This window comes from Schistosoma mansoni (assembly GCF_000237925.1).
Source record: "Schistosoma mansoni, WGS project CABG00000000 data, supercontig 0138, strain Puerto Rico, whole genome shotgun sequence".
In the NCBI taxonomy this organism is placed as follows: Eukaryota; Metazoa; Platyhelminthes; class Trematoda; order Strigeidida; family Schistosomatidae; genus Schistosoma; species Schistosoma mansoni.
Window position 1 is genome coordinate 289,478 of NW_017386041.1, and position 12,695 is coordinate 302,172.

Sequence of the window (12,695 nt, forward strand, 5' to 3'; positions counted from 1 at the left end):
TTTTTTTCCCCCTTAAAATGGGGAAAACAACCCCCTGGTGGGAGAAAGATTTCCCAGGCAGTTTCTTTATACCCAGGCCCTTTGAAAAGTTTTTGGAGGGAGAGAGGGACCCTCCCAACCCCTTGGTTGTCCCGGGGAATTGTTTGAAAAAATATTCCTTGAAGCTTAAATGGTTGGCTTTTAAACTTGATGAATGGTTTTGGAGCCGAATAGCCTTAAGAAATTAATTCCCTCCATAAAAAGTTGTATATCTGGGTAATTCAGTTCTATTAAGATAAAAATAGGCCTGTAACATATAGTAATATAAATATTAATGTGTCGGAATATGATGTAATAAGATTTTGTGATCGAAGAGAATGGATGATATACAGAAAACTCTTTATCATGTTCAACACAAATACACAGAGGCATAAGAATAGTTTGGTCATTATTATCATCAGCATCATTCATGGGTTTATTTCCTGTGTACCAGTATTCCAGATCCTCTATTAGAACGAATGAAGGTGTAGAGTTTTAAACCAGGGGAATAATATAAGGAATATAAGGAAAAACATTTTCCCAATAGATTGTAGAGTTGAATATAGTTTGTTGAAAAAACACGCAACTGAAAATGATACACATTGAGATTGTCTGTATATTCAATAACATCTGTTACGATCAAGGAGTCGAAATGAAAAATGAAGCAAACAGGAAAAAGGGTACAACGAAAAAGTAGAATAAGATTACCAAGAACATTCAGTCAGTCATCTATAATGTAAGACCACACATCCATATGCATCGGTCCCAGTTGTCATACCTCACTAACACAACAAGATGAACCTCAAATATATAGAAACAGTTACTTCAATGGTAGTAATATATGAAAGAAAGATTGTGCATAAGAATATGATAGAGGGAGAAAGAATTATTTGGTAGAACTAAAGGTATAAAGTAATTTTAATTTCACGATTTATGGAAAGACAAAGAGTGTATACAGCTACAGCAATGTGATCGATTCTGAGCCATGTCACATAGAGTCTCCAACCACTAGTCATGATAGTCGCGCGCACACCAACCAAGTAGTCTGCATCTACCAACATGGCTCAGATCAGAAGTTACAATTAAAGCTTGATAGTGAGTCCATAAGAAAATATTTACACCATCATTAAAATCATTCATAAAAATTGTTAAATAATATCAAATGATTGAAAATCTTCTCGGATACATGAAAAAGTTAATTTGACTGGAAATTCATCACTGTGCAACAACCGACAGACCACTGAGCCGGCATCCGATGGTGTTAATGTCTAACTTCAACGAAACGGTCGTCCAGTGCTTTCAGGTTTTCCTTGGTGGTTTAGCTTCAATTGACTTATTATTTCAACTATGAAAAATAATGAAATCTCCACAAAACCCCTTCTGATTAAATTTATCAACCCAAACGACAGTTAAACAGAGCACAATAAGATTATACATTACTATCTTAAGTTAATAAAATTATTGTCACCAGGTTGTGGTAACAATAACAATATCAGTGTAATTTAGTAGTTTACTTTGTTGGATTTAGACCTATTGCGTAACTCATTTTACTAACAACAGTTGAAAGAAGTTAAATCCTGAACTAAACAAGACTTTGATTTGTTTACAATTTCGATAGTGTAATAAGAAGACGAAGATTATCAAAGCTATGTGATGAGATATTAGCGCAATACATTTCGAACAATCTGATCACACATATACTTGCCAAACATATAATCGAAACAGGTCATAAGATTGATCTTCATTCGGCTTTTGTAGTGCTGTATAAAAGTGTAAAAGGGTGTATACTAAGGTTTATTGAAGACTTAGCCATATGAAAATTTACCCCCCCCCTATATGTGTATTCAAAAACAGTTTGTTGTCACCTTAAACCTACCCCATCCAGAGTGATTAGGTTTCAAATTGTTTTCACATTATTTTTACTATTAATTATCAGAAGGGGGTTTTGTGGAGATTTAGTATTTTTCATAGCTCATTGATGAGTCAATTGAAGCTAGACCACCATGGAAAACCTGGAAACACTGGACGGGCGTTTCGTCCTATTATAGGACTCCTCAGCAGTGCGCATCCACGATCCCGCACTCGCGAAATTCGAACCCAGGACCTATCAGTCTCGCGCCAAAGCACTTAACCCATAGGTGGTCTACCTTCAATTGACTTATGATTTCAACTATGAAAAATACTGAAATCTCCACAAAACCCCTTTCTGATTAAAATTCATTTATTAAACTAGCTTTACACCAAAAAGAAAAAAAAAAGATCGAATCTAAAAAATATTTTCTCTAGACAACAAAAAAATATTCTGGTAGAAAGAGAAAAACAAACAAACAAACAAAACAATAACTTGTCACATATTTCATTAGCATAATAAGAGTAAATTACCAATTAGAGAAATAAACAATTATTTTGTAAACATCTATTCATTATTTTAATATATTTGAGATGATATCTTGTCTGTAGTAGTGGGACAGTTCAGTATGGCAACTCTATATGAAAAAATCACATGATTTAATTAGTAATAGTAATAAACTAAGTAATGCGACATCTTGTATTTCATAACATCTGATCAAAGGTGGTAGTAGTAGTACTACTACTACTACTATGGTGTGGGCTACTTATATCGACATAAGTAGTATATATTGTGAGTAAAGGATAGAATATCTGACAGCAGAAGGTTGAGAAGATCAAGAAGAGAAGAACAGAAATAAAAAGCAATTTGTATGGAAATCTAGGAACAATGAAGCCTGAGACTATTAAAGAACATTTTACACATAGAGTATCATAGTATGGTTTTTGTATTTTACCAAGTAACGTAATTTGGGCTAAATACATAATTGGTTGTCCTCACCTGTGTTCTCATTCACTACACTACTACCATTATGCTTTATGGGCAGTAAATATGGGTACTAATAATAACAGATGAATAAATCACAAAATCAATAAGTGTTCCATTTCAACAGATTATTTAAACTGTTCAAATAGAAGCTGAACACTCTCTACTATTTATTCAACTGATGATAACCATATATCTTAAAACAATCTAACATGATATTAATGTGTGTGGGATTGTATTTCATCGTGAAACTTAAATAACTTAAACGTGGTGCGGCCGAGAAGAAGGAGGGTCAGGCTTTTTCTAACGAAATGTTCTCGTACGGCCACACATATACAATCACTATAAGGGAAGTTTCACTCACAACCTTCTCGCGGCATTACTGTTGTTTACCGAATTGAGAGGATGAAAAGTGAGTGTCCGTCGATTTAAACACGTTAGTGGATACGGAGCATACACCTAAGGGAGTTGGAAAACCCTGATCCAAAACCAATACCATACATGGATTCCAGCATCGAATGATGTATGAACCCATTGTTGGTCACCATCTACCACGAGACTGCATCTCCTAAAGTTGCTCTACTCCCTTGTGGATCAGACCTTTAGGTCAAAGGTTCGAGAAGTGGCCCCCTATGAAAACCACCTGCTTAGGTTTGGGTACACGGGTAGTGTTCCATCCCTCACACAAATCGAATCATTTATGTGACGCATATATACTTGGTGACTCTTTGTACCAATCTTTACATGTTTAAATAATATAATAATAATAACATTTCTGAAGAAAAACGTTTGAGAAGTTCGCGAAACCTTTTTAGATTACATTGATAAAACCTTATTAATTAGACAGAATCTAGAAGAAAATAAAATCCAAGCTGTTAGCACCAACATCGATTTGATATTACATCAATATATAACAAGTACGTGAAACACCGCGAACAGCAACATATCCACACAAATCACTTTTGAAGCATGAATTAAGTCCATCCTGTCTGATCTAGTGTTCACAGGAATTTATTAGTAAAACTACCAAGCACTGATGCAATACTCTGTAGTGTATAGTAACTGAACAATTGGAAACAGTTGCCAAAATACATTGAACTCATGTTTATTCATTATTACTCATATACAATAGTATGTATGAGCAAATTAGAGAAACAATTTTATTTTCGCTTCTTCTCACACGCCCCTTATCCTATCAAAACACGAAGTTGGGTTATATAAACAGTGAGTAAATACTTATGACTGCAAATGAACCTGGTTTGTGAATTCCTACTAATTGTTATAAACCAGTCCATCTTGGAATCAAATCTTAAGACACAAATATCTGGAGATGCAAGTTGAAAAAGCGTTGAAATAGTGAGAGAGAAATCTATGAAATCATGAGTCAATTGAAGCTAGACCACCATGGGCAACCTAGAAGCACTGGACGGTTGCTCAAGCATCGTGGATTGGTTGAAGTTAGACATTAACATCATCGGATGCCGGCCAGCTCAGTGGTCTATCGGTTAAGTGCTCTGCCGCTAGACTGGTAGGTCATGGGTTCGAATCTCGTGAGTGCAGGATCGTGGATGCGCACTGCTGAGGAGTCCCATAATAGGACGAAACGGCCGTCCAGTGTTTCCAGGTTTTCCATGGTGGTCTAGCTTTAATTGACTCATGATTTCAACTATGAAAATACTGAAATATCCACAAAACCCCTTCTGATCTAAAATCTATGAAACACAATAAAACTCAAATTTAGAAAAAAAAGTGAATAGTAGATTGAAGGTTTTGAAGATGTAACGAAACAGAGAAAGAAAAGAAGGGGACCAACGAGAAAATATTTGATGTATATTATCGTTAGAAAACGACCACAAATTTTAGTCATGCCAAACAATTTAATCCAATAAACAGTAATCGACAATTCTGTTCATATTGCTGACGATCACGTTTATCCTCTGAAATCTTTTTGATACTCAAAACAAATTATTAGACGATAATAACGAAAAAATCAAAGTAAAATCAAACACTTAACAATAATAAAACACAACTTGTATTTATGTCTCACCTGCATGGTTTACACCAACGATTTTGATGCTCTAAACCAAAACGTGCACGACATTTCTTAGCACTACTTATATCTGTCGAGTTTGTATTACCTACTAATACAGAAAGTCTACTAGTACGCTCTTCATTTGAATCAGAATTACCAAAATCCCCACCGGATTCTGAAGATATGTGAATACCAGTATTACCAAGAGTTTTACCACTGGTTGAATGAATTTTTGTCTGTGCAACAGCTGCTGCAGCTGCCAATTTTCGTTTTTTCTTACGTCTTGAATGTATAGCATAATTATCTCGTGCTGACCAGCCAGGGAACAGCTACAACATCAAAAAGAGATTAAGTAAAAACAAGTCCATTGTAATTCATAGAACACATAGTGCATAGCATATGCAACACTCTCAAGTGTCAATAAGCAGATGGAATATGACTTATATTAGTGCCGACAACAGTGAAACTTATTAAGCTAGTTTCCAAACACTTTAAGACAGAAATACTTCGTTCTCTATTAATAAGATGAAGTAGCATTCTTCAGTAGATAAATCCTGATTGTATCTTAAAGCTTAAACAAAAAGGTACTAAAAACAACAATTGTCACTAACTACTTAATATATATATATTGCTTGTTTGGATCTTCCTACTGATTGGAACTGATCAGTCTCTTTGTGCATATGTGGATTTTGTGAAGAATGCCTCAATATTACCATTAAATCACAAGTATTTTGAACAGAGATGCATAGTGGCAAACAGAGGAATACGGGATGCGAATTTAGCCCTATATGGAACATGTCAGCTAGATGTACTCGTATTCCAGATTTGATGTTCACTCCATGACTCGAATTCAGTACCGTCCGCTTTAAACATCATTACGTTATCCACTTAGCGCATTCTGGATTCCACTGTTAGTCGCCATTTGTCTCTTCTCAAAATGATTGTGCTTTGATGACAATATTGAGGGATTTCGCACAGGATAAACATACGTTAAAAGAGACTGATCAATGGAAAGATCAACACAACCAATATGTATAGTAATTGAAAATTTAATGAGTCTTATAAAACTCCTAAAACCCCCAAATACCCTGGTACAACCGAGAGTGGGGAGAGATCGCTCTCCATCTCCAAATGCTCTCACATGGACACAAGTATATAGCCTCTGACAGGGAAGTCCTAATCACTGCCTACTCGTGACATTACTGTTGTTTACGAAATTGAGAGGACAAAAAGTGAATGTCCGGAGCTTTAACCAAGTTGGTGAACACGGAAAGTCCACCTAGGGGAGTTGGGAAACCCTCATCCCAAACCAATGGTGCACATCGGCTCCAGTATCCTGAGGGAACAAATGGCGTATGAATCAATCGTTGGTCACTGGCTACCATGGGACTGCATCTCCTTACGATGCTTTACTGCCTTGTGGATCAGATCTTTAGGTCAAAGGCTCCTGGTGTGGCCCCTTAGGAAAACCACCTTCTCCAGTCTGGGCACGCGAGCAGTATCATAGCCCTCACACAAACCGAATGAGATTTGTGCGGCGAATATATATCTAGTACCCCCTTGTACCAATATTTACATGTTTAAATAAATACATATTCTTGAAATACACTTAAACATCTTTTCTTAGCCATACAAATAAGATCATTTACTATATCAATAACATATTACCAAATCAACTATACATACCTAATGCATATAATCTATGAAATTATCTATCGACTAATGTACAGTATTTTAAAAAATGATTACAAAAGACCACTAATTTGTTCTTTACAATTACTATTATCAATAACTGTATTATATATATATATATGCCGATAATACTAATCATAGATTCTTTTTTTTGGTTACAATTAATAGTAGTATATACCATTTGAAGGAAAAAAACACCAACACCAACGAATCATTAACATACTACTACTACTACTTATCTACCTGATGATGTAGTTCTTTTTCTTTTCTAGCTAATTCATAATATTTTGCTTGTTTATCACGTGATAATTCATGCCATTTTTTACCAAGTATTTGATTAATTGCAGCTGATTCTTTTAATGTACATTCTTCTTGTACTATTGGTCTCATATCTTTCATAAATAACATGAATGCATTTAATGGTTTTTTAATATGTACACGTTTAGTTGAATTAGAATTAGATATTGGCTGTTGTTGATGAGGTTGATTACAATGATCTTTATTATGATTACTTCTATTATGATCAACATCATTATCATTAATATCATTGTCAAAACTACTTGTCTCATTATGAGTAGTATTGATAGTAGTAGTAGTAGTAGTAGTTTTGCTTTTATTATTGTTAGTATTAGTAGTAGTATTAGTAATAGTAGTAGTAGAAGTACAACATGTACTACTAGGTGTTAAATTAGGTAATTTCAAAGGATTTATTCCAAGAGGATTAGAATATATTCGATTATTACATAATTGATATTGTGATCCTAATGATGATAATTCAGGAGAATTTCTTTGTATATTATAACATAATGATGGATTAACAAAACATGTAGATGGAAAAGAAATTGGCAATGAATTTGTAGATGTGATCATTTCTGAATTGAATGATTTATTATTGTAATGATTGTTATTTGAATGTTTCATAATTGAAGGATCATTGATGGATTTGTGAGATCTAGTGAACAGTAAGCACAAGAAAAAGAATAAAACGGTTATACAGGTAAATAATCTAAACAACTCTTCGTATTTCTACAATGATTAGTTTTCCTAATGATGAATAGATGTAATTAGTCGCATATGTATTGTTTTGTGTTGGATCCACTAGGCGACCAGTTACAAGTTAATGTACATGGTATCGGGAAAGTACCTTTTAGGAGCTATTGACGACAACTAACTCATACTATGGGCTTCAATATCTGGGGTGGAAGTTCTGCCACACCGATGCATATGAAACAGATTCTTTCTCTCTCTCTCTCTGTCAATAAACTACTTACTAATCTATGAACGTCAAGACAGTTCTACTGTACGGAGCTGAAACGTGGAGAACTACTATATCCATCGTCAATAAGGTACAAGTATTTATAAACAGTTGTCTATGCAAAATACTCAACATTCACTGGCCCAATACTATCAGCAATAGCGTTTTATGGGAGAGGAAAAACCAGCTTCCAGCTGAAGAGGAAATTAGGAAAAGACGTTGTAAGTGAATTGGATATACATTAAGGAAATCACCAATGTGCATCACGAGGCAAGCCCTAACTTGGAATTCGGAAGCGAAGCGGAAAAAAGGAAAGCCAAAGAATACATTACGCCGTGAAATAGAAGAAGATATGAAAAAGATGAATAACAACTGGAAAGAACTGGAAAGGATTGCCCAGGACAGAGTTGGATGGAGAATGCTGGTGAGCGGCCTATGCTCCTCGACGAGGGGTAACAGGCGTAAGTAAGAACGTAAGTAATCTGCAGAAATATCGGATAATAACAACTGATATGTGACTGAGAAGGAACTACTATTTAACGAGAATAAAGCGTTAACATTAACCTTGAAACCTACCTATAACTACCGTAGTAAAGCATGAAAATCTAAAATCCACTTACGTATTATGAGATGATGAGCATACATTATCAGTGGTTGAACCAAAAGATTTAAATGGTTTTAAATGACCAGAAATTTGATGAGCAGCATTATCTGTAGTATTTGTATGACGTGATTTAAGTTGAGATGTAGTAAAAGAGAATAATGGCTCTTGTGAAGTTGATACTGAAGATGATTGTACAATATCAAGATGTGATGAAATGGAATGTTGTAAGTTTGAATCGACTGAATTATTACGGGATAGTATTGGTGATAAACTACTACTATTATGTAACGAAGATAATTGAGGAGCAGGAGTCGGAGATGATGATGATGACGCTGATGAGTGAACTGCCGCAGCCACTGCTAAACTTGAAAGAAAATGGACATGAGCTGCTGCAGCCGCCGCCGCAGCAGCCGCTGCTGTAGCACGTTGAGAACAATCAGTGAATAAACTAGTGTGAAAGGAAAGAAAGAAATCCGAAATAACATAAACTTCGAAGAAAATTGTTTTTGAATTACTAACTGAATAATTTAAAATATAATTTTAAAGAAAAAGTAACAAGTGATGATTAGACAGGATAGAACTAACCTACGGTTTAACTGATTTTCTTCTGAATCTGATTTTACCGACAAGTCAGTAGTCCGTGTTGATGTAGACGATCCTAGTCTTCTTTGTGAATCATATGAAGCAACTTGTTCACCAAAAGAATTCGATGGAATAACAAGTCGTTCGCTATGAATTGATTTATTACTGCCATTATCTAAACTTGAAAATTCTGTAAAGTGTTTGTCTGTAAAATTGTCATTATCAGTTTTTAGTTGAAGATTAATTGATGAATTATACTGATCTAATTTCGAACCAGTTAATGGACATAAACGTGAAGGTAAGTTTGTCGATGTTGATTTGTTGGAGGGATGTACACTACCACCGATAGTCATATTATCAGAAGCGGTGTTATAGATATTCATTGAATTATCAATATTCAATGGTAAAGTACTGGATGATGATTGATTACTACTATTAGTGCATAGTGATAATAAATTATCATGACTAAGGGAATGATGACATGGATTCGGATTTGACGAAAATCGTTGATTTGAATTATTATTAATTTTATATAAATCTGAAATTTAATTAAATCACAGAAAAACAAAATTAGGTACAAAAATGAAAGGAATAAGGTTGTGTAAGAAAAACACCAAATGGAATGATGTATATACTACTAACTCAAAAAAAACATTAGGATTGTAAGCAAAGATGGATAGTGGCTAGCAGTGGAATCTAGGACAAGGCACGTTTCGTCCTATTTCAAATTCGTCAACTGGATGTACCTGCATCTCAGAGTTGATGTTCACTCTGGGAGTCGAACCCAGTACCTTTCGCTGCAAACGCCATCGCATTATCCACTCGGCCACTGAGTCCTGATAGTCACTTGCTTGTGTGATGGGGTGAAGTTTGAATTCATTTAGTATTGTTTGTTTGAATCTTCCTACGATGTGTTAGGACTGCAACTGGTCAGTCTCTCATTGGCATATGTGCATACTGTGCTTATTGCCTCGATATAGCCTTAATTCACAAGCATTGTAAGCAAAAATGACTGATCAGTTGCAGTCCTAACACATCGATGGGAAGATTCAAACAAACAATACTAAATGAATTCAAACATTAGGATTGTTAAAACCTTAAAATTTGTTATTTCGCATATATATTTAACCGTTGACTCATTAGTTCAAATCTCAGTTTTACTCACCAAAACACTGATATGATATAAATAATTTAACAGTAGATGTAGATGTCACAATTGATGAATGAGCTCTGATGGAACTATCGGCACTATAATCATAACTTCTATGACATTTTGAACCTTTAATTCAACTTGAAATGGCTTGAATCATCTCGTTGTTGATATTATGACTGACACTTGATCAGCGTTGGTTGATATATGGGGATCCTGTACGGACTGCCTCGATAAAGCTATTATGACACAAGTTAATATAGAATAGATGGGATGTGGCTAACAGTCACAAATAGAAAGAAACAAATGTCCTGAATGACACTATTAGTCGCATTCCATCTATTGCTATATTCTTTTGGACCTTTGTTTACTAATTAACTGAAGATTTGCATCGAGTTTCTAAATAAGACAATCGATATAAGTTTACCAGGAAATTTATTTTGATTATGATTAAACTACATACTTTGATCTACAACATCGCAATTCGATGTAGGCAGTGACATAAAACGCGAAGCACATGTTACCATCGTCATAGGTGGTACTGTTTCAAAGAAAAATAAATTCAATATTGTTTTTACTAATGCTACTACGAACTATAACAGTTAATATCTAAAAAATGTATGGTTTACAAAAATTGTAGTATCAGAACTAAACCATTACATGAATTAGGAGATGGAAACAAAATATACTAGGTCAACATTTATTGAGTACTAAGTAATAACCAACGTCATACGCCGGATGGATTGTATTGATCGAGGAGTTGTAACGGGACCACTAGTCTAAGTAACATGAATTGGTATCCATCAGTAAAGGGTGCGTATAATCTTGAAAGAACTGGTACTTCCCTTGTTGTTCCCAAATAGAATGAAACCTAAGTCTACGATTTCTTCATGACAACCCTCAATCATCTAATATCAAAACATCGTGTGAAGCAATATCATGTCGGAGAGGCTATCTATGAATTCGGGAAAAAAAGCAAAAGAAGACTTTCAAAGATATCAGAAAGCAATTCAACACTGACAAACGACAGTAAATAGCTTAACTACACACATAAAACATAGATAGTATAAGTAGGGAGGAAAATCAATACCCACTTGCTGCTTTTATTAACTCTGAATGAAATGCAGCTGCCGCTGTAGCGGATGTCGACGACGGTGATTGACTGAGGGCAGCTGCTGCCGCTGCCGCCGCGGCTACAGCTATAACAGAAGGCGATGATTTATTTTGTGAAGATAAATTATCATAAACATTAAGGTTGGATAACGAAGTATTAGGAGTCGGAATTCTAAAAGGCACAGGTGAATGAACACTTGGTTGTGGCCAAGATGTTGATTGCAATTTTGGACTAGATGAACCAGATGATACCGCTGCAGCCACTGCAGCTGCTTGTAAAGCAACACTGTAGAATGGTCCAGCCATGAAAGCACTTAACGATGGAGAGAGTCCACCAAAAGAAGGAAACATTGGAGAAACACAACTAGTTTGACAACCAGAAGCAGAATGAAACTGTGAAGAGATATAGAGAAAAACGTAGTCAAAAATAATAATAGTTTCAGTGTTTGGCGAAAGATGTTATGCTTAAACAAGTTAATATGTTCAAATAACAAAAAATACTTATTGTCTCATTGAAGAATCAATATGAATGTATCCGTTTACTTGCTCATGTGGAGTAAGTTGTATTAGCTGAACAAAGCGAGCTCCGAACACCACCCTGCCTGGTTATCTAAAGGATTACAAGAGTGTAATCTTGGAACATTTAGTTGATTCTCATTAATCCGTTTCATTAAAATCATACACACAGTCAACAGAATCAGGACAAAAGGAATACAGATAGGGGACTTATGTACAGTGGAGGTCATAGCTATTCATCAATCGAAGCTTAACATTTACGTACAAAAACAGTATGTTCGAACCCTCATTATTTCATAGTCTTAATCTTTCTTTGTATCTCTCATGATCAATCATTTTTCTCTACGCCTTAACAACTGTTAATTAGATTGATATCATGAATGGATGAATGTTGGACCACCATTGAAAACCTGGAAGCAATGGACGGCTGTTTCATCCTAGTATGGGACTCCTCAGCAGTGAGCATACACGATACCATACCAAAGGGATTCCAACCCAAGACCTTCGGTTTCGTACGCGAACACTTAACCTCTACGATGAAATGACCGTCTAATGCTTTCACGTTTTTAATAGTAGTCTAATATTCATCCATTCATGATACTAATCTCCACAACCCTATATTGATAACTATTAACTAACCATTATTACAACCATTACCTGTACTATTCTTCACAGATACCAAAAGTGAACAATTATCTTTACCTTATCACTTTTTCACTAGTCAATTGTTACGTAACTTTCTTTCAATATCTGACTTTTTTTTAAAAACAAAACACGATATCATTCTAAATGAAAACGTCGAAAAGAACTCGTCTCGTTTTCTCTCTTACTGACTTATCTTTATTCATTTCTTCTCTAGTAACCTTTGTTCACTTAACATTCAATTATTTTATGAATGAT

General features: G+C 35.0%; 1 protein-coding gene and 1 non-coding gene across 2 annotated transcripts in view; both read right to left on the reverse strand.

Moving 5' to 3' along the window:
- The window catches only part of Smp_125630 (pangolin, putative), a gene marked incomplete at both ends in the record, with an annotated part of 33,472 nt that overhangs the window by 6,585 nt on the left and 14,192 nt on the right, over positions 1–12,695 (reverse strand). Inside the window, 6 exons of the mRNA XM_018788553.1 lie at positions 4,899–4,971; positions 5,098–5,212; positions 6,819–7,089; positions 8,451–8,882; positions 9,020–9,554; positions 11,261–11,672. Of these exons, the coding sequence (XP_018646528.1) occupies positions 4,899–4,971; positions 5,098–5,212; positions 6,819–7,089; positions 8,451–8,882; positions 9,020–9,554; positions 11,261–11,672 (1,838 nt within the window). The remainder of the gene's footprint in view (positions 1–4,898; positions 4,972–5,097; positions 5,213–6,818; positions 7,090–8,450; positions 8,883–9,019; positions 9,555–11,260; positions 11,673–12,695) is intronic.
- Smp_tRNA_02230_Gln_TTG.1.1 lies at positions 9,795–9,861 on the reverse strand. The gene has a single exon. It is a non-coding gene (tRNA).